The 22,293-nt window shown below is 41.5% G+C and overlaps 2 protein-coding genes across 5 annotated transcripts in view; both read right to left on the reverse strand.

Moving 5' to 3' along the window:
• Positions 1 to 4,534: 4,534 nt before the first annotated feature.
• MLNR (motilin receptor) lies at positions 4,535 to 7,439 on the reverse strand. Its single transcript, XM_062514751.1, has 2 exons — positions 6,662 to 7,439; positions 4,535 to 4,848 (listed from the first exon to the last, which is right to left on the reverse strand). Exons 1-2 carry the CDS (start codon positions 7,437 to 7,439, stop codon positions 4,535 to 4,537), a joined length of 1,092 nt encoding a protein of 363 aa, XP_062370735.1.
• Positions 7,440 to 7,637: 198 nt separating this feature from the next.
• FNDC3A (fibronectin type III domain containing 3A) overlaps positions 7,638 to 22,293 on the reverse strand; it is a 112,631-nt gene continuing 97,975 nt past the window's right edge. For all 4 annotated transcript variants that reach the window (XM_062487698.1, XM_062487696.1, XM_062487695.1 and 1 more), the window contains 9 exons: positions 20,574 to 20,679; positions 20,295 to 20,470; positions 19,120 to 19,233; positions 17,381 to 17,530; positions 17,013 to 17,296; positions 14,889 to 15,098; positions 13,366 to 13,532; positions 12,673 to 12,800; positions 7,638 to 10,162 (listed from right to left, as the gene is read on the reverse strand). In XM_062487698.1, the coding sequence (XP_062343682.1) occupies positions 9,848 to 10,162; positions 12,673 to 12,800; positions 13,366 to 13,532; positions 14,889 to 15,098; positions 17,013 to 17,296; positions 17,381 to 17,530; positions 19,120 to 19,233; positions 20,295 to 20,470; positions 20,574 to 20,679 (1,650 nt within the window). In that variant the 3' untranslated portion in view covers positions 7,638 to 9,847. The remainder of the gene's footprint in view (positions 10,163 to 12,672; positions 12,801 to 13,365; positions 13,533 to 14,888; positions 15,099 to 17,012; positions 17,297 to 17,380; positions 17,531 to 19,119; positions 19,234 to 20,294; positions 20,471 to 20,573; positions 20,680 to 22,293) is intronic.

Below are 22,293 nucleotides of genomic sequence, written 5' to 3' on the forward strand. Positions count from 1 at the left end.
TGCCAGGGTATTTGCCACCCCCATCCTGGGTATATACCCTTGGAGTTCTGTTCCAGGGGGCCTGGAAGCCCACAGCCACTGGGAAGGAGACTGAGATGATGTGTAGAGCAGCTCTGATCCTGGCTATGGGGGACTAAGTACATCGGCTCTTGGACACACACAGCCCCAGGAAAAACAAAGCAGTGTTGCTGCTGAGAGCTGCTGCAGGAGGAGATTCCAACCTCCTCTCTGTTAGGTACTTCCCAACTTGGACAGCCATTTTCTGGTCCAAAACTGTCTTTCTTAAATGCTCTGGAAACCTCAGGACTTGGTGGCATGCTTGGAGATTTGTGTGGCCCATGAAAGCACTGGATGACATCAGCCTTAACATTTTGGGTCACCAGAGGGTTCCCACAGTAGGGTCACTGAGACAAAGACAGTATTGCTTTTGCTTTTTCAGGCTCAGTTTGAGGTTCCATCAGTGACGTCTGGTCAGGCACCAGAGACCTTTTTGTCCCTTGATATTCACCCAGATGTTGCAAGCTCTTGTCTGCCTTGTCATGAGAAGCACTAAGCCTGCCTTAGCAGTAAACAACGATGCAACAACAAGACTTGAGCCTTTGGAAAATGCTGTGCTTTGGCTGATGGGAAAATCTTTTACCATCTGGTACCAGGTGCACAAAAGGTTAAACTTTGTGTCTGCCCCCCAACTCCTCAAATGCAAACCTTTTCCCCACATGCAGTGTTTTCCCCCAGTTTTCTTCTGAGTTCCAGGAAATCCCCACCAAAGCTCAAGTGCAGCATCACAGGTGAGCAGGAGCTCATGCCAACAGTAAACCTGTTTGTAAAGAGTTCCCCAAAGCAGTGAAATATCCTTCCGGATACTAATTTTATCATAGATTTGGCCTATTTTGGCAATGTTAAGCCTGCTCCTAAGTCAAATAGGAAGTGGCACCCCAGGGATGCTGGGGCTTGTTCCCATCAGACTTGACTGATCCAAGGCCAAGACCATGTTTGTTAGTTTAGCTAATTCAGAGCAGGTTGGGCTGTTTGATACCTATTTGTTTTCCCTCTTACTTTGCATAATCCCTTTGTTTGATTGCTGAGATGGCCTTAGGCTTTGTGTTTCCTGTGGGAGTAATGCATCACAGTGACAAATGGAATTTTAAGGGGATGACTGCGGGGAGGAAATGTGTTCCTGCACCTCTCTGTTTGCCAGGCCAGCTGCACATGGCCCTTGGAGACGGCATCACTCCAGCAAGTACAAGAACAGCTTTGAACTTGAGAGCTCTTTGTTCACCTGAGTGCACCAAACCTCTCTAAAACAGCTCACCTCCTCTCATTTTCTGTATTTTCCTTCCTTCCTGGTGGGCATATCCCAGTGCTACCCCAGTGCTGCAGACCAAGCTGTGCCTTTCAACTATGGTCAACTGTGGGAAGAATTTCTTTCCTCTCAGTTAATGAGAAACCTGTTCACATGTTTAAAAATGAACGGTTTAAGGTTCCTTTTAAGCTTCAGGTGGCAGCCCTTGGGTTCAGCTCTTCCTCAGTGCAACCACAACTCTAGAATGTTTCGGGGTTCTGTCAAATCGCTGATTTTCTTTCCTGTGATTTTCAACATAACTACATGTGTGCTTTAAAAAAGAGACAATCTCACCATGCTTCTCTTTTTATCTTCTGGTATCTGTGCTTTTCTTTTACACCCCTGCACTATTTTCTCTCTCTTCCTAGTCCATTTTCTCTTGTATTTTTTAGTCTTCGTGGTATGGAAACTACTTCTGAAATACTTAAGAGATAGCCTGCCTGCATCTGGACTCAGAGTTCCTGGGAAGTGCTATTTTATTTACAACATCCCTGCTTACACAATCCAGTACTGAATGCCAGAGACAGCAGTGCCAGGCCTGGTAAATTCTGAGTAAACACCCCAAACTTCATCTATTTCCTAAGCCTTTGTTCTGGTGGGGAGAGAGCATTAACATCAAGGTACTGCAAGATCACGGGTGGGATTTTGCTGCCTGTGTTACTCTACTAAACAAGCAAGGGGGGGGGGGGGGGGGGCGGGGGACCTTTTAACAAGGATACAAATGACTTTCCTAGAAAAACAGAGCATTTCCATGGAGTCCGCCGGTGGGAGCAAAAGCCTGCTGCTGCAGCATCTGAGGCTGGGCAGGAGCAGCCCAAGCCTGGAGTTCCATGCAGAAACAGTCACTCCATGAGCAGCCTGGGAGCAGCAAGCTGGAGTCCCAGCTGAGAGGGGCCCGCCTTGGACACCCTACACACACACCTTGGACACACAGCAGAGCAGTACCAGGGCTGTCTGTGGTAGGGAATGTGCCCTAGAAAAGGGGCTTCAGGGTAGCATCCCATCAGCATTTCCCTTCTTCCTCCACCTATCTCGTGCTTTTGGTACCTAGGCAATTGCTTTTGGGGAAGTTTCTCATGAGCAAGTATTTCACTCTTGGTGTAATTTAGCAGAAATTGATAAAGGAAAAGACATTATCAGGAGACTGCAAGCATGCAGAAGCAGTTCCAAGGCCACATATCAATGTGATAGAGCTTTTTTCTCTCCTTGGTCTTCATGCATTTACAAAGATTACTGTTCATAACAACTTGTCTGAGCTCCCCAAAAATAACAGCTGTTCTTTTATGATAACTGAACATCTTAATGATGCCCCCCCTGTAAAAGCAACCTAACCCAAGCCTTGCAGACAACTGCTCTCCATCAGTATGAAGCTGGCAGAAAAAGAAAACTTTATGTGTATGCAGTGAGATAAAAGATTTTTTTTCTGTCTTTAGAATTTTTTAGATTTTATTCAGAGCCACAGACTCTTTAATGGAGAACTGGTCATATTTTTAAAATTTGGAGAAGACTTGGGTTCAACTTTGCTGCTCTGAGATCTCTGAGCTAGCTGTTGAATTCTGTTGAATTGATCTGGACAGACTGGATTGATGGGCTGAGGACAGTTGTATGAGGCTCAATAAGGCCATGTGCTGGGCCCTGCACTTTGGCCACAAGAGCCCCAGCTAGTGTTACAGGCTTAGAGAAGAGTGGCTGCAAAATGGCCCAGCAGAAAATGACCTGGGGGTGCTGGTTGGCAGCAGCTGGACATGAGGCAGAGTGTGCCCAGGTGGCCAAGAAGGCCAATGGCATCCTGGCCTGTATCAGCAACTGTGTGGACAGCAGGGCAGGGCAGGGACTGTGCCCCTGTACTCAGCACTGGTGAAGCAGTGTTCGGTTCTGGGCCACTCACTACAAGAAAGGCATTGAGGTGCTGTAGTGTGTCCAGAGAAGGGCAGTGGAGCTGTTTAAGGCTCTGGAGCACAACTCAGGAGTGGCTGAGGGAGATGGGGGTGTTCAGCCTATATAAAAGGAGGCTCAGAGGGGACAGTATCACACCCTACAACTGCTTGAAAGGAGAAGTTAACAGAGAACCAAGGGCAAGCATGGACATACCGTCAGTGACGCTCCAGTAAGCGCAATCCCACATCATTGATTTTGGTCCAGATTTACATCACTAGAGCCAATAAAGTAACAAGTAAAATGCACAGAGGCAATGATCCTCCAGAGAAAACACTGCACAGGTTATTCTAGCTTTTCCTCACAACTAGCCTGCTTCCTAAATTGTACAGTTGAAGCTTCCAATTAAAATCTTTTGGAGCAGAATTAGTGAGTTGGTTTTTGACTTGCAGTGCAGCATTATGCAGCATGAAGTCCGGGGCATAGTCCAGCACATTCAGTGATGGGTCTTGTTTGTGGCAAGGTGGGTTAACTCGGTTTATTAGTTGTACACGAAATGCACAATGTGACGCAGTGGAGACACACCACTACCATTTAAACACTGCTCATCTATCCTAAGGAAGTGATCTGGGATATCTCAAGTTCTGCAACAGAGGACTGGTTGCTAACATATAAATAAAAGACCTTATTTGATCCTATGGGTCAGGCCGAAAGGGTTAAGCCCAGAGACTGCTGTGTGCAGCAGATGCTTTCCTAAGGGAAATTAGTGAAACTGCCCAGGAAAGTCCGCTTCATGATTACAAGACCAGGGACTAAAAAGCAAATGCCTCTTTTTCAAAGGCTGTTCAGGTTGGTGGGTGACTTTTTTTTTGCATTCATCTCCTTGCGAGACTGTGTTTTGTAAAATCTTGTTTGTAAGAAAAGTGTTTTAAAATGGTGAAGGCTGGCTGGGATTTTTACCCATTACAGCTCCCAAGGAGTGCTCCTTTGCAGACCTTGGTGTTATGATTTTTAGAAAGAACTAGGAATGGGACAGAACACGTGCAATGAACAACATGTAATGAAGTAAACCTGTGGTTTTACTGGAAATTTACTCCAGCTTTTCCTATTGTCTTATCATCTTTCATGAGTTGCACATCATTCTCCCTACTTCATGGTGCCTGCTTGCTTTGCTATCCAAAATACAGGTATCTCAAAAATACAGACAGTTAGGAAACACCACATGCCCTAACAAACGTCTGTCCTTTTATGACTCTGCCATGAGAGGGAAGTTCCCTTCCTGAGGCAAGAATGCCTGAAGAAGTGCGGGGTGCAGTCTCAGAAGCTGGTGGTGTACTCGTTCCTTGTGCTGGCGCTGGTCTCGGTGTAGCCCCCGGCGTCTTTTGTTACTGTGAAAGCCCTTCCTGCAGCTCGGTGTGGCAGCAGCAGCTTGCAGGCTGCTGCCCTGTACTTCTTCGAAACGAGGTTGTAGAGGACAGGGTTGATGGATGCGCTCAGGTAGAAAAGCTGCAGTGCAAATATATTAAAGTACTGGGAGAACAGCATCGTCCTTAAGTCCCGGGTGTTTATAAATATGATCCTGCCAATGTGGAAAGGCAACCAGCAAATAACAAAGGCCAGAACCACCACAGCTATAAGACAAAATAACACATGCGGCAGTTAAGGAGTGAGTTAACTTTTCAACCACCCAGTAAACTAAATTTTACGTGACTGATTTTGCAGGTTCTTCTAACTGATACAAATGATATATGGAAATAATAGCATTAAATTGTTGGAAAACCATGAAAATGGGAATAGCATCAAGTCTGATTGTTAGTCTGAAGTAAAAGGTAAATGGTAAAATTTTAAGCTAAAATGTGAGATGAGGTTTGCTGAGAAAAATGTGAATGACAACAGTGGCATAACATCTGTATAATAACATCAGGCCCTACAGAAATCCCCCCCAGCTATGTCTGTAACGCCACATATGAGATAGGAAAACAGAATTCAGAATGAGGAGTTTTTGTGGAAGTACCACAGCAGCTCCATTTGCTGCAGAGTTGTTTAACTTGGCATGCATCACTGAAAAAGACCTGGGCTGCACCTCAGTCACCCAAGCTCCCACAGAATTTGCTCTGTTGTGACAGGATGGTATCTAACACAAAGACTTTACAGTGTAGTTGGGCTACTGACTTTTTTTCCACTAAAGCTTTTGCATGCATCCCCAGACCATTACTGTTGGAGACAGCTACTTGCTTAGATGGATCTCTAGCCCCAGTCACTTCAGCTGTTCACCTGGTCCTGTGTTGCATTTTAGCACAATGAATACAAATACAAACCCTCTTGCAATGGCAACACAGCAGGAGCAATTACATAAGTGTATTACTGTATCCATACTTTTAATTATTTTTGTTTATAAATGCATGTAAATAAAACAAACAATCATTTGTAGAGCATCCTCCGTGTTTCTCAGAGCTTAAATAAAAGGGATGCAGCCAAAGAAGGTTTACATCTGAAAAACACCCCACACCGGTGCTGCTGGGATCCTTGAGATAAGGGGGCACCGGTCTCATTCAGTGGTTCTGAGATCATGAATAGGGGTGTTTCTGTCAGAAAACCTTGTGCCTACTTCAGTGTAAGTACTGTCCTCAATAAGCCAGCAAAATTCTCTCAGGCTTATTAGTTTCTTTTCTCTATGCTACGCTATCTCCATCCAGCTGATTACACTCGCAGTAAAAAAGTCTCCCATGTGACACGTAAAAACTACATTAAAGGCAGGCAAAAATAATAATTAGGGCATTTTGTTTTATGTTCCTTAGTCAGCAGTTGGATTTCTTTTTTTCTTTCCCTTCAGATTGGTCACTGCTTTCAAACATTAAAGCCCCAGAGCAGACTAAGATCTCTAACTTTCCATAATCTGAGGCTGGGTTACTGAATGTATGACTAAGAAAATGAACTAAAAATTATCAGCATCTGTAGGAAGTGCTTTGGTCTTAGGGGATTTGTCTCCAAACAGCTCATAGGGGCTAAGTTGCTGTTTTCCAGCCTCCTTGGAGAGCTACAAATGACCACTAAGAACTTACTTTTCAGAAGCAGAAATTTTCTATGCAGAAGTGTTGCTGCCCACTGGAAGAGACTGCTGATGTTACCACAGTTTTTCTGAAGTTGCAGGCTACCTTGTACTTGCTTCTGTCGGGTAAAATTCAGAAAACGGGCATTTCTACGGAAGGCAGTCGTGCTGCTGGACGTGCAACGCCACGGGGACGAAGCCTCAGTTGGGAGGGAGTGAAATCCCTGCCGCGGCAGTTCCCGGGAGCACTGATGGGCTCGGCAGCGCGGCTGGGACGTCTCCCCGTGTTATTCCCTATCCTGCACGGGAGCTGCGGGTGCTTCAGCCCTACCACGGCCCCCCAGCCCCGGTCCTTGCCCCAGCCACAGCCCGAGGGGGATGGTAGCGGGACTCACCCAAGATCCGGATTGTCTGGCGGTGCCCCTTCTCCCGGAGGAGCGAGCTGGGGCCCCGCAGGCGGGAGTTGCTCCGCCACAGCTCGCGGCCAATGAAGCCGTAGAGGACGCTGAGGCAGGTGACGGGCAGCACGAAGTAGCAGGTGGTGACCCAGAACATGGTGGCCAGCAGCCCGGACCGCAGCGCCTGCGGGGTGGGCTTGCACTCGCGGCTGAAGTCAGTGTGGTTGTCGGGCTGCTCCACGCCGACCAGGAAGAAGAAGGGGCTGGCGGAGAGCAAGGCAAAGGCCCAAAGGATGCCGATGGTGGCTTTCACCCGGCGCTTGGTGACGACCACCTTGGCCTTGAGGGGGAAGCAGATGGCGAGGTAGCGTTCCACGGTGAGGGCGGTGATGTGGAGGATGGTGCAGTAGGTGCAGCCCTCACTGAGGTAGTGCGAGAGGCGGCACAGCAGCTGCCCGAAGATCCAGGGCCGGGAGCGCCAGAGGCGGTAGAGGTCGAAGGGCAGCCCCATGAGGATGAGCAGGTCCGAGACGGCCATGCTGCCCAGGTAGAGGTTGGTGGTGGTCTTCATGTCGCGGTAGCTGCGGATGACCAGCACCGTGAGGACATTGCCCGCCACGCCGAGCACGAAGAGCCCCAGACAGACGGCCGTGATGGGAACGAGCACCCACATGGGCAGCGCCAGGCACAGCCGCTCGTCGCAAGGCGGCCACGGCCACGGCCACTCGGGCTCGCCCTCGCTGCCGTTCCCGCCGCCGCCGCCGCCGCGCCGCATCTCGCCGGGCCGGGGGCCGCGCCGTGCCCGGGGCAGCGCCGCTCCTTCCTCCGGCCCGGCCCGGCCCGGCCCCGCCCCGCCCGCGCAGGTACCGCGCCCCCGCCCCGCCCCGCGGGCCCGCCGGCACGGAGGGAGGCAGGGAAGGAGGGACGGGAGAGGCGCGGCGGCGGTGCGCGCACAGGACTGACCACCAGCAGCGAAAAAGAAGGTACTTTTATTGTCCACAGACTCTTAAAGGTACTTTGCTACATCGTTTTATGTATTTTCTATCAGACTATACAGGTTCGTCTTCATGGAGCCCGACGTTGTACAACCGTAAAGTGATATGTTTGGTAGTGTATCTATAGTGTTTTAAAAACTTTAGAGTTTCTCTTTTTCTTCTATTTATTTATTTTTGGAATGTACAGTATATGAGGTAAAATTAAGATTACATTAAAAACTGTCTTCAATGCAGTAATATGCACTGAGGCTCAAATGGCAAATACACTATTAAATGACTATCAAAAATAGGAGCTCATTTGAATTTTACTATGAAAAACTTAAGTCACTGCAGGTTACCTGCAGTAACAAATCTTACCGTTTTAGACATTCAACCGTAAGAAATCTCTGGGCTGTGACACGCAACCTCATTTGCACTGCCAAACATGGCACTTTTAAGAAGGTTCTAGAAAACATCAGTTATCGCGGTATCCTGCGGGAAGGTATCAGCCGATACGTACAAATGACAAATTCGAAATAAAATGTAAACATACAGTACATTTTAAAGACAGGTCGTTCTCGCCACGTGGAGGCCAAGTTCTTCGCCATTTCTTCTTCTTTTTTTTTTTTCTTTAAAAAAAACGAAACTCAGCAACATTATTCTACAGCACAGATCATTGGACGTATAAACAATTACAATACATGCCCGTTCTAATATAAGAGAAATTCTTCAGAGATCTTCAAAGCACAAGACAGAGGTTCCTTTTTTTATTATTATTAAGACTGACAGAAGTGTTTAATACTATTAAAAATGCTAAACTGAACACAACTAGAAGTCAGTAATGATCCACTATCTTGTAACTCAAATAAATTAAAAGTAGCTAATTACAAAGTGTATAACAAATAACATAAGTGTGATGAGACAAGGATTTCTTTTTTAAAGATAGTTTCACTACAAGCTTTGTGTCACTGGCAATCATTGACATCTAGCAAGATGTTCAATGGGATACTTGTTAAAATTCAGTCTGGTCATTCAAGAACTCACAAATGCAAGCTCACAAAACATTGATGAGTTATGCAATTGCAAAGTGCTCTAATGCAACATTAACTACATGCAATCAACAATTTGGTACAGTATCCAAAGAGACATTACATTAAACATTAGGATCTCAAGAAAAAAGCAGCTTTAAGTTTTCTGGTGCAAATTACTACACTTCGTCTTCTGATTTGGTGCCCCAAAGAAATAAAGAAGGAAAGAAAGAAAGAAAGGAAGGAAGGAAACAAAGAGAGAGAAAGACAGAAACAAAACCAAAAAAAGGCAGTGCTTATTTATGGTGGATATGGTAAGTGAATGTTGGGGAAACAGCAAAAATTCAATAATGTGTTTTATCTCAAAATTCTACTGATTAGCCAAAATCAGAGGGCACAGACATCTGTATAAACTGCATCCAATCAATGGTCAACTTTGGAAATGTGTTTTTCAATTTAAATAACAAATCTAAGAAGGTCTCTCACACTCTCCCTTCTATATTCAGAAGTAAAAGAGGCATTTTTGTAAGTAAACATCAAATCCTGGGGGTGTGATAAACCACTTGTGCCATTTCCTTGTAGCCTTTAGAAAACATCTACTTGCAGTGAAGAACTCCACATTTATCAGATAAGAAGCTTCCTTCATGCATACTCTTCCATCCAGTTTATTATTTGCTGCCTGAGAAAAGCCCCTTCTGTTTTTCAGCATAAATCCTGCTTCCCAAATAATTAAGACAAATGAGGAGGTAGAAATACAGCGCTAAATTGCTTTCACAGCATCAGATTAATATTGTGTACAGCACAAGTTTGTTAGTATAAGTTTTAAATGCAATCTACACATTCTTCCCTGTTATGTTAGCAACCCTTAGAAGTGTGGGCCGGGAAATCATCTTTACACTTGCATTTACCCTTTTTGTTAAACACTGCGTGCCTGCCCCATATCGAGTTTGTACTGCATGAAGGCATATAAAGAAAAGATTATATTTCTGTGGCTTGCATTTTAAATAACATGTGTCAGCCTATACCTACGAGTAAGCATTTTAAAGTGTCTGAGAGAGTTTGCATCAGTCCCAATGCCGGTGCTAAATGCCTGGTTTTGTAAAAGCAAGAGAACAGAATTACTTTTAGATTATGAGAAAGTAAAATGTAATGGGCAGCATTATAAAACAGATCTATTTTCTTCACTTTATGACGAAGTACTGAATGATAACAGCAATCAGAATGGAAAAGATAGCAAAAAGTGCAAGGATGACAGCAGCACACACTTGGTCACTCTGTGACCATTGTGTCCTTGTGGTTTGCACAGTGTCCCTGTTGGTGCTTGCCGGTGGTTCAGTCCTCTGAGAGATGAATAGCACTGGGGCACTGTAGGGGCCCACCAGGTCCTGGTGACCTGTGGCCTCTTGGCACTGGCGAATGGCACACGCGCGGAATCGGTATTCACAGTTCAGCTGGAGGCCTGTGTATCGGAACGACCAGTCCGGACCCTTGTAAATCTGGCAATGAGGGAGCAAAGAAGGAATACATCAAGTAAAAAAGTACTGTATACACACATGTATCTTAGTATGGTTTTGTTTACGGTGAAGGTAACTAAAAAGGATGACAACTCACTAGTGTTTTCATCCACACAAAGAGAGACAAAAAGCTCAAACATGCAATTTAAATACCAGATAAAGTCTCCAGTTCTTTTGGTGAAACACAAGAACTATGCTTGCTTGTGTAGAATGATGAGTACACACCAGATGAACTCTGTCACAAGCCCCAGTGTTCAGGTGTTGTAGTGACCACTCACAATGAGATGCAATATACAATATCATATCACAGGATTTTAGGCAGTTAACTCTGTATCAAGCCAATTCATTAAGTCTAATCCAATCCAATGTACTTTGTTGCAGTTACCTGTACTTAAAATACTATGATTTATCCCAATAAACACTGTATCAGGAAAGCCAGAGAGTCCTCTTTGTGATTCTTAATTTCATCATCTTCCCAAGACAGAGATTACTTATGAGGGTGCTCTCCAGAAGTCTCTCAGGTGGCAGGTTAACATGAGTTCACAATGCTTCAGTATGGAGTGCCCAATTCAGTGAAATCTAAATGCTGGTTTCTCAAATTAATTAAATTTGCAGCTATGTAAAGGTTCTGTGAAAGCCAACAAAACCTCACAAGGGCACAGTTATAGGTACTTCAATAGGTACAGAGGTATTAGGTGAATATCACATAGCAATTTGATTTCTCTCTTTCAACCCTTTCACCCTCCCACCTCCAAATATCTGGATTTGCTTTATTTAACTGGTAGCATGATACAGAAATATCACATCATCAGGAGCTTTCCTTACACTTACCATACTGTTAGACAGTATACTGAAAATGCTCACTAGAAAAGTGAAGATACAGGAAATCCCTTCTGATTCTGCTGTTTGAAGAGCTCTTGCTGTGCTTGAGGCTACTCTTGACTTCTCTGACAAGCTGAGCTTTACAGGAATCTACAACCTAGGGACTTTTCCCCCTGAGGCAGGGCAGGCCATTGGAAGTGCAGCTTCCTCAAAATTCTGCTAATTTGGATTGTGCATTTGGGAGTGAAGAAAGAGGTCACAGACACACGTCCTACTCCAGCTCCAGCTGTGCCAGCTGGCAGGGGTTACCATCCTCAGCTGCTTGTCCCCAGTGCCTTGCCAGAAGTTGCCTTCTCCTCCAAGTGTGTTCCCTGGGGTATTTATAGGGTTGCTTCCTAACCCCTCTAAGATCTTTTACTGATGTTTACAGCTCAAAAAGCACATTATTAACTTATTTTGTCTGTAACGTGGAGGGAGTAACGACATGAGCAATTTGGGTGACAGATCAGGATGGAGAGGCGAGTGATGGTTTGGCAGCAAAATAGCAGGAAACAGCTTAGAGCAGAGTTCTAGGCAGTTTATTTTTTGTCCATGTCAAATAAAATTGCCACCACTGTATCTAAGTGTCTGAAAGGATGTTTTCATGCTGTTTACTTCTTGATTGTTCCAATTTTAATTTTTGCAAATTAGTCTTTTCATTTTATTCTAATTTACTATGCTAGACCGCTCTGCAGAGGCAAAAGCAATCACGCACCTCAGTCTACTTTGTTATTACGATACTTAAAGAGCAAACTTTATTTTCTTGCCCAGGTCATTTGGCTATACACACTGACAATCAAAGCGTGATTTGATTCTGTATCTGCAAGCAACACAGACCGTGCCTTATGTACCTAATGTTGCATTTACAGTGCTGAAGTTTCAAAAGAGAATATTCACATGATAAGCCATCTCATCTTATGGCTCAACTTTTACTGAAAAATTTAACAAATGGCCACAACAAACACAGTGCTACACTAAAAGTTATGAACATATTAAGGCCTATAATCTACCATAGCACAGGCAAAGCATATTTAATATTGAACTATAATAAAATTATAATATACTAGAATTAATTGTTTCTGTCCTGGAAGCAAAGTTCCTTAGCTTAATAGGATGAAACAGTTTTCAAGCCTAATTTCATGTCAAGTATCACACAGTATATAAACTGTGAAGCAAAAACAAACAAACAAAAAACAACTGGGAAGCACAATTAGCACTGAATGAAGGATAATTTATACCTTGGCATTTCAAACTGCTTCTTTGCTCTTAGTGCAAAGAGAACCCTTTGTCCCTTTTCTCCCCAGGCTCAATTCTGTATCATTAGGTAAAAGGTTTCTTTTTGTCAGTTGTTCCATTAGTGGATGACTTCCTCACCACTTACTGTGTCAAACTGTATTTAGTGAACATTAGTGTAACCCAGAGAGGCTGTAATTTAGTGCAGAATCTCCTTCTGAGATGAAGGAGATGGGTTATATATAACCTTATATTAGTTAGTAACAAAAAACTGACATGGTGACTAAAACCATACTGGAACACAAAAGCTTTACTAAATCTAATCTCAACTAATTTTACTAAACTAGTTATCACAAACAGTAATCAAAGAAAACTACAATAACTTAAACACATCATACCTGTTTGAATTCTGAGTCTTTTCCCACCATGACCTGAAGACAGTAGATAACTGGATCACCCTTCATGGGCTGCAGAACCTCCCATGTGATTTCACAGGTGTGATCATTTATTCTCTCTATCCTTGGTGCTGAAGGAAGGAAGGAAGCATAAAAGTGACAGCTAGCTCTGCTTTTCCCATCACATACTGTCATATTCTAATAACCTTTAAAATTCTATATTCTACCTCCTATTTTGTCTCAGAGAAACAGAAGATTCAGATTCAAATCTATTCTTCCCCCAGTGTTTTCTGGAGCAACAACAATTCATATAGGCCTCTCTTCCTAGTTTTAGGTATCATCGAAGAGAAAACGAATAAAATTTAGTGACTGTAAGTGTGCATCATATACCAAAAAACCCCCAAACAATGCTTAAAATTATTCTAAACATGCTAGAAAGCATTTTCACCTTAACTTGCCACTCTCCTGGTAGGCAGAGGGATTCTAAGTACAACCTACTTATTTCAAAGAATGTATAAACCACAAGTCTTTAATTTTTGGAGTGAATGTTTTAGGCAATTACATGAAAGGAACATTCTCCCACTGTCCCTACCTGCACTTGAAAAGGGCTTAGTATTCTCAATTTCCCAAATACAACACAATACCAAAACCAACCTGCTATCCTCCCACCCCCCCAAATGAGAAAAGCACCCTTACCTTTCAAGGCAGCTGGAACAGATTTGGGAGTAGTGAAAATATATTCTTGAGAAAGAGGACCTTCACCAGCTTCATTACATGCCTGAATACAAAATTTGTATGATGTTGACTCACTGAGTCTTTGAACTTTGTATGTATGACATGGTCCTCTGTATAAGGATACAAACCTGGAAATGCAACAAGTAGCTTATTTAGAATACATAAAAGGACTTCCGAGGCAGCTAAGGTATTGTCTTGAAATCTGTTCCCATAATTTCCCAGAATCTAATGAAAAGCCCAGAAATACTTATTTCAGATTTAAACAGTGTTTTGGCTGCTATGAAACAATAAGCACAGTTTCCAGGGGCAAGTTTTTATTTCTCATGTCTTTGAAATAAAAATCTCTTGCACAAAGAACACTACAGATTCTCTCTTACCAAAAAATGTTCCTAAGCATTTTAAGAAACTGTTTATATTTGAAACAGTGGGAAAAGACAGCAGTTGTGTCTCTCAATGAGCTGCATTTTTTTTCCTTAGCCATCTACTCCTCCAACATCTTTAGCTTTTCAAAATTAGGTAACTAGATTTTAGCTTTTTGCCCCTTTGCAACTCTCCCTTACTACACCTGGAAAACGTGCCGTGGATCCAATTGCTCTTGTACATCACTGTTGGAGATGGCCTCATGCAGACCTACACAGGAAGGCAGAGTCACACTTCTAGGGCACACCAAATCTGTTTCTGAGAGTTTTGTAAACTGGCCACTCTCCTTCATGTGGCAATTCTTGCACAAACTGATCATGGCAACTCTTGTTTGATTTTCAGTTTTGGTGTCCCCAGGACACAGCACAAATTTCTGTCTTCCTGCAAGGGTTGTCATCTACTTTGGCTTTTTCTTGTCTTTTAAAATTAAAACAGATGGTACCTGCACCTGACTTAATCTTTGGAAATAGCAATGAATTTCTTTCCATTTAAAAAGTCCAATTTACTTTCCTCCTTACAGCACAGCACTTTCACATAGTATCTTTTATCTTTTTGACCCTAGCTAAAGCTACTCATGAGACATGGAACACTTTGTAGCAGTACTACTTATCTTACCATTCAGGCAAGGGTTCTTGCTGTACCACCTCAGCTGACATACTATTTAACATGAGACAAGAGATCCCTCAAAATAATTAATTTCCTCTAAAAAATTTGCATATAAGGCAACAGAGAGTAAAACATTCATCCCTTCTGATATTAAGTACATAAAATTCACAGCACTTGTTCCTTTGATAAAGTATTTAACCAAAAGTGAGAGAGAAAATGTCCTGGTATGAAACACCGCTATAAACTCTTCATGTTGAACTGTAAGTAAAAAACAATGAAGTTTTTTATCTTGTACTTCTCATCACAGAACACTAGAGCCCTTCTTGCCTTGTCAGATGAGAAGACCTCCTACATCTGCTGCAAATTCACCAAAGCATATGGAATTTTGCCCTTTGCTGCATCTCCCAAGCATCAGACCACAGCGACACCGGGCAGATTAAAGCAATGCCAAAACCAACCTTCCATTCTTATCCTCCATTTGAAGGTGGTACTGGATGGAGTCAGTTAATGCTTTTGCAGTTCCCTCTCCCCACTTCAGCTTGAGAGTCTGAGAACTGTATGCAGCACATTCCAGGCGAGGTGGATCCGGAGGGAGAGGTTTTGTTTTCAGTTTTATGGTGTGGCTGAAAGGACCTGCTCCAAGACTATTTAGGGCTTGAATTCGTACCCTGGCATTTGGAAAAAGATAAAATAAATTAACTTGAAATTAGATGCTAAAAATAACTGGTCATACTCACAATTCTCATTAAATAGAGAATAATGGTACTATATACAATGAAGACTTTTATGAATATTATGCTTTGATAGACTGTCAAGAATATGCAGGTGTATCAGTTTCCTTACATTTTAGGGAGCTGGCTTGATTAGAAATAAAAGTATTAAAAATAAATTCACATTAGTGAAAAGATGCAAAAGCTCTGTGACTTAATTCAAGAATTGTCCATCTTTCTGAATGTGCAGGCCTTGAACCAAAATTTTTGATAGCCACATTGGAGAGATGAGGAAAGACAAAAAAAACCCACCCCAAAGAGGGGAAACTGTATCTGTGACTATTTTATCAGGAGAGTTCAATGATGAATAACAGACATTTTTATGGACTTTTCTGAATAGATCCTATTCATGTGAAAATAAAGTGATGGTGCCCAGCCACCTCTCTTGCTGTTTCCACCAGTAACAGATCTCTGGGCACTTGCAAGAACAAGCCCTCTTGGGTCTGCCTGCAAAGTGAGAGGGGAAACCAGAAGTCACCAAAGGACACAAAGCTGAGGAAGCTGTAGAACTTGATACTCAGGGATAAGGTAGGGCTTTGTTTTCTTCTTCTTTGATACTCCAAAGAAGACAATGCTGGCATTAGGTTTGTAAGTAAGAATTAAAAGCCTTAGCTAAGAAATTTATTTCTGAAAAAGAAAAAAATAGAAAACAGAGGCTCTTTATGTATTTCACAAGTAGCCACAGGGAGCAAAGTGTGTCTAATTTCATTTTACAGACTTAACATTTGCTTGTCCAAAATAGTATCTAGGTAACTGGAAAAAAGTAATCACAGTAATTAAATTCTGAAACAGTCAACCACGCAACTGCAAAATGTGGAAACACAAATGTGTATGCAGGCTAAATAATAAATATTTCTCCTTCACTACAGTAATTTTTAACATTATGATAATTTATTACAGCCCAGAACTAAGGTTAATACATGGAATTTTTTATTTGTACAAGGAGTTGACAGTGTATTCTATAAAAATACTTATGTGGGTAGATGTATACCTATCTCTGCAATAGAAACAACTATTTTTTTCATTCTACTGACACAGAGAGCAACAGTTCTTCAGATTGCCAGCATTATTGTTAAATAATTATAAGGTACACAGAAACACTGTATTCTGATATAAAGCCATAAAACAGTAATTAAGAATTCAGAAAACTCTGTAGCCAGATATCCTAATTATACTGAAATCAGAGTGGGCTAACTGAAGTAAGTCTGACTTTAGTGGGACTGCCATTCTCCTTAAACACTGAGGACAAGTTTTTGTAACAGGATTGTAGTGCCTTCAGGCAAAACTCCTGATTTTTGCATTTATATTTTTCAGTAACCCTTGGACCAAACATAAGGGATGAGTTCAGCAACTAAAATTCTTCAAAAGAGATGCATAGTTGGCTGATTTTTCAAACTGATACTGTTCATGCTGACTTCCACTTTTTCTGCAGACAAGGCATTGCAAGTTGCAATGATCTGTCATTAGATCAGACTGGACATGGTCCTTCCTTGGATGGATTTTACCTTTTCAAACAGAGAAGCAACAAGTCCAAAGCCAGTTATGAATCTGAATATGTGAATTCAGTTAAAATGACACATTAACTAGGCAGATACAACAATACTTCAATAAACTAACATAAATTACTTTTGGAAGAAAATAAAAATAGCACATCTATTTATGATGATCATCATTACAAAACTTCTTTTTGCTCCATGGCTATGCCCTAATGTCTCTGGCAGTAATAATGAAGACAATAAAAAATACAAGGAAACAAAGCATCTGGTCTTGTAGAGGAAACAGTAGGCTGTCAAGTAGCTGTGCATCGCATACCTGTAGGTAGTATCTGGCTGTAAGCCATCTATAAAATAGGTCAGATCCTTCCCAACAGTTATTGGCTGCTTATCTCCAAAGTCTATGCTGTAGCCAAGAATTTCAGATCCATGGTCACAAGGCTCTTCCCAGCTTACAGCAAGGCATGTAGAAGGAGAATAGTGTGGACTTTCAACTTCATCTTCACTTAGTCCACGAAGACAGGTCACAACTGCAGGTACAGAGGCTGGAGTCATGCATGCCACTACTTCACTGAAAGGGCCTGCACCTGCGACATTCACTGCCTGCAAACCCAAAGTAGACCACGTTTTTATGTCAGAGTCAATTCCTGTTTCCAGATTTCACTAACAATAGTTTTACATCTTTACCTGAACCCTGCAATAGTATATAGTGGCAGGCAAAAGCCCTTTCACTTCACAGCCGAGCCCAGGCCCACAATAGGAGATCAGCATGCATCCTTCCACACCGCCCCACTCCAGTCGATACTCCGTGACATCAGCTCCATTACTTACTGGTACCTTTAAAATGGATATCAATAATTAACAATTAAATATACTGATACAAGAGAAAAAATCAACCAAACTCACCACATCTGTATGTTGTTTTTGTTTCAAAGGAGTCTTACTCTCCCATTTCTTTGCTGATTTTTAATTTAGTACATTACAAATAACAGGCAGAATCTGATACAAACTTCAGGAAGTTCAACTAAGACAACTGCAAACACCAAGTCCTGGGCTGATACAAGAAAGTACAGGCTGAGGAGCAACCTCTACCAAAAAAACCCCTGTGTGTCCTGGTAAGAAAGTTGAATAAGAATCAGCAGCCTGTGTCTGATGAAGGTGAACTATATATTGGTTGTATTAGCAAATGAGCACCAAGAAGGGCAAAAGGAATAATGATTCCCCTCTATTCGGCACTTGTGAAATGCATCTCCAGTACGATGTTCCGTCCTGGTATCCCCAAAAGGAAATGGACATTGATGTAATGGAGTAGGTCCAGTGAAGGATCATGAAGCAGGGAGTGCAACACGCAACAAAAAAGTAAAGTTTACTTGATACACAGGTGATCCAGCTAAGGGAAGATCTTAGTGCTGCCTTAAAGTACTTACTGGGAGAGTACAAACATTATGACAGAAATTTTTCTTGAAGATGGACAGTACCAAGACAGGAGTCATGGCTTGCATTAAACATAAACAAAAAATCCTACAGAATGAGAGTCTACCCAGTTTTACTAGGCTGAAACCTCTTCATTCTTGGAGATAAATAAAATTTCACTGGGAAAGGCCCTGAGAAACTGACACAATTTGAATAGAAGGTTGAACTAAATGACATCTAGATGCCTGCTTGTGCCTTAATTACTGTGTGACTATGTAAAACAGACATCTAACATCACTCAAATTAATTCTACCTGAATGTTATATGGTATTTTTTTTAAAAAAAGGCTTTGCCCTGTAGATATTTAAGGAGTGCTCCTCTGACATTCCTCTAGTAGGAAGCATGAACACTACTTTCTAGGTAGAACAGAATTTTCTTTTCTGTAAAGTTCTGTAACTCAGACACTTCACCCCATCTCTAAGCCACTAAAAAGCTGTGTTTAAAGAGTATTCTCAGATAGAATCTTTCTTTTTACAAGCTTAATTTTTATCTATTGCATTTTTAAAAATCAGATATCTAAATACTATGGGTTTATAGGAAGTCTGTGAGGCTTTTGCTACATTATTACTGATGTAATTATATAAAATTAAATCAGATTATAAAACCAAGAAACGCACAATAATCTATTGTATTATGTGGATACATTGCCTCTGAAGAACTATAACTATGTTAAAGAAAAGTCTTAAGATGAGACTGCCTCACTCAGAAATGCAGAGCAGCAGCTATGGCAAAAATTTTAAACAAAAGAACAAAGTAAGATCCAGTACCTGCAGCCTGCCAACTTACTGCTGCCTTATAATGGCATCATAAATGACTAAGGTCTTACCTTTTGGATAATCAAGTACATTTGCTTACAAATAAAGTGATTAAAATACAGTATTAGACTTTTCAAGCTGAACTCAAAAATGCAGAAGACAATTATGTGCAGACAGATGTTACCAAGGCATTCTTACCTCCCATGACACCTGAGCACAGGCAGCAGATCTGCACACCACTTGAGGGGGCTTGCACTGATCTGGTGGTCCAGGTGCTGTAGTTATTTCAGATTTTTCTGAGTAAGGTCCAAACTATTAAAAAGGGAGTTGATACAACTACATTGTAAAAACGAAATTACTACTTTTTAAAAAACATTTTACCATAGTAGGGACATGAAACTTTGTATTACTTGTTTATAAAATAAATTTCTATGGACTGTGGATTCAGGATTTATTTCAGTATCTGACTATTCTCCAGAAAAGCTATAAATTTTTCTTCAGTCCAGCAAATGCAATGTGAATAAATTTGACACTTCAAAGTCTTGGGAAAACCCAGGGAAGTACTATTCCCAAAGTCTAATTCTGAAGTTACATGATGGCTGCACTGGAACATAAACCAATTGGTACAGCCTATTTATACCTATGTAAAAGAAATAAAGGATTCAAAAACTGCTGAGCTATGAACCATTCTTTGCAGGGTGGAAGGAAGACAAAGGTTAGGATAGTGCTTTAAAACCTTAAGCTGCAGACCTCTCCACAAACGGTGGAGTTAGCTCACCCTGACAGTTTTTAATGAAGTGTACATCATTGAACAAATCAGGACTTTGGGTACATAACTAAATAAAGCTTGTTCTACAGCAACAGCTGATTTTAACACATTTAATACTCCAAAGAAGGAAAACAGTCTTGTATCTGATAGAATATGTTCTCAGAAGTTAAACTAAATATAAAAATGGAGAGTCAGGAAACACTAATCATTATGTTCTGCACATCAACAGCTGTGAAAATAAAGGTCAATCAATTTACAAAGCTGTATACAGAAAATAATTTGCTACCTTGCTTCACATGAGAATAGTGAAGTTGTAACAGTGCCTTCATAAAGTACCTAGCATTTCCTAATGATGTCCTAATATTACTGTTCAGATAAAAGACAAAATTAGCTATTTTCTCTTCCCTTCATCTAAAAATCTCCTTCATTATAAAACGATATTTAACCATCTGTTCCCACACAACAATAAGCTATATTACTCAAATGACTCTACATTAGGAAATCCTAATTTAAAAATTATTGTTAAATGCTTATTTTGAAATAAAAAATCCTCAATAGCGATTGCAGTCTCTGGAATGAATTTAATTTCAGACTGCCTCCTTACCCCAGCCTTGTTGGCTGCTCTCAGTCTGAAGCTGTACATCCTCCCTGGAAGAAGGCTGCCCACTGTGCATTCAATATCAGAACCCTGGTAAACCTCTCGGTGTTCATCGCTTTCTGCCTGAAACATTTCCAGACCATAACAGGTAATGGGTGAACCACCATCTACCTGAGGTGGTCCTAAAAATAAGAAAGAAAGAAAGAAAGAAAGAAAAGCTTATTTAATTTTAACATGTAACACAGTTGGATCCCTTACAATTTCTAACACTTGTAAAAAAATTACCCCAACGCAGCTGAATTTCTCTTGCTCTTGGTCTACCCTGTAGCCTTGGAGGCTGGCATGGACCAGGAACCACTGCTGGTGTCTGCACCAGTAAGGAATCAGATACCTAAAAATAAAAGATAGATTAATGAAGTTATCCAGGCCAAAACAAGAACTATTCTTTATGCCACAAGTAAAGGCAAATGCCTGGGTCAGAAACAAGATCTTCCCCTTTTTTAATGACATCTTCAAATATGTGAAGATGCTGAAGTGTTCTGAAGTGATTTTTCATAATATAAACCATGCCAAAATAATCACAAAATATGCAAAATTTGCTTCTGTATTTTGGTACACATGCAAGGAGTAGAATTAAAAACAGTGGTTAATTATCAATACAAACCTAGTACAGATGCTTGAAATATGACTTACTCCATGTAAACTCATTCTCTTTTGCATCAGACTGCAGTTTAATGAGTCCTAAACCCTTATTCTAAGTAAGGGTTGGAAGAGCCTCTCAGAAAACAAAAGTGGGCAGAAGTGCCAATCAGAAGAGATTAAGAAAAAGGAGATTTCAACTTTTTCATTGCTTAGCAATACTTAATGTGCAACAAGTTTCCACTTCTTATTTGAAGTTTGGGCAAAAATTACCTAAGAACATAACACATGCAGCAAATGGTATTGACTGTTCTGGATGCAGACAGAAGTGAGAAGAGACAATGAGGGGTTATTAGCTTCAGCATGATACGGAGCAAATAGGAAGTTGGGAAGCCTTTAGGTTTACAGAAGTGAATCTCAGAGTCTCATTTCACAACTGGTTTCTAAATATGTTCAAGAAAGAGCAGACTGGATGATCTGCAGCTTTTCAGGTCCTTTGAATATATTGCTGCACTGAACAACTGCTGCTACTTAAAAGGCAGAATGCTTCGCATATGTTCCTAAGACGCTGCAGAAGAGTTAATTAATCACATTGTTCTTCAGAGTTCTCCTATTGATTTCTGACACCTTCAGAAAGTATCAGGACTTTCTGGAAGTTATTTTCTCTTTGTTACTCAGTGTTAATTCTAAAATCATGGGGTTGGGCTGTAGGGAAGTAGGTTGGCAGAGTAAAAGTCTCCAAAGACTTGTGGTCTGGTGACTGGGAAAGCACTGCAGCCAAGCCAGCATTGAAGGAGTCCAGATTTATTCTTAAGGCAAGGTTATAGTCAAGGTTATCTTTGCAGGAGACTTTTATGTGGAGGAAGAGCACATAAATTTCATATTGTAAAGCAGGGGTGGGTAGAAATTGCAAAGACCAAGAATGGAAAACTAAGATTTTTGTCAGAGCAGTTTATCAGTAAAGCCCTGCTGAAGTCTGCAGAAAACCAGGGCTGGCTTTGTTACACTTGTTTCTGAGAAGGGAGAGCAAATACAGCAAGGTATTTTGGCACTTGCAGCTGAACTACAGCACAGAACTGACATTACACGTGTGTGTGTGTGCGTGTGTGTGTATGTAATGTGTACATGTAAACAAGCACAGTATAGCACAGTAAAGTGAGTATACTGAAAAGTAAAACAATGTAAACAGTTTAATTGTGCTTGAGAGAGCATGGGAAGCATAACTCTGTAAAGCTTGAGCGAAGACTTCTTCCCCTGCCTGCTGGGGTGACGTGGCTACTCAGACAAGGTACTCCACTGACTACGGGAAATACATTAAATTCATAGAATCACAGAATCTTCTGAGTTGGAAGGGATCTACAAGTCC

Source organism: Cinclus cinclus, chromosome 2, assembly GCF_963662255.1.
Source record: "Cinclus cinclus chromosome 2, bCinCin1.1, whole genome shotgun sequence".
NCBI lineage: Eukaryota > Metazoa > Chordata > Aves > Passeriformes > Cinclidae > Cinclus > Cinclus cinclus.

What these genes read in the sequence shown, in the direction of transcription:
- MLNR (XM_062514751.1), bottom strand. Translation starts at nt 7,439, where the DNA reads ATGCGGCGCGGCGGCGGCGGCGGCGGGAACGGCAGCGAGGGCGAGCCC. An exon ending in CCAGACAATCCGGATCTTGG is followed by an intron (nt 4,849 to 6,661) that starts GTGAGTCCCGCT and finishes TTTGTCTTATAG; the next exon opens with CTGTGGTGGTTCTGGCCTTT.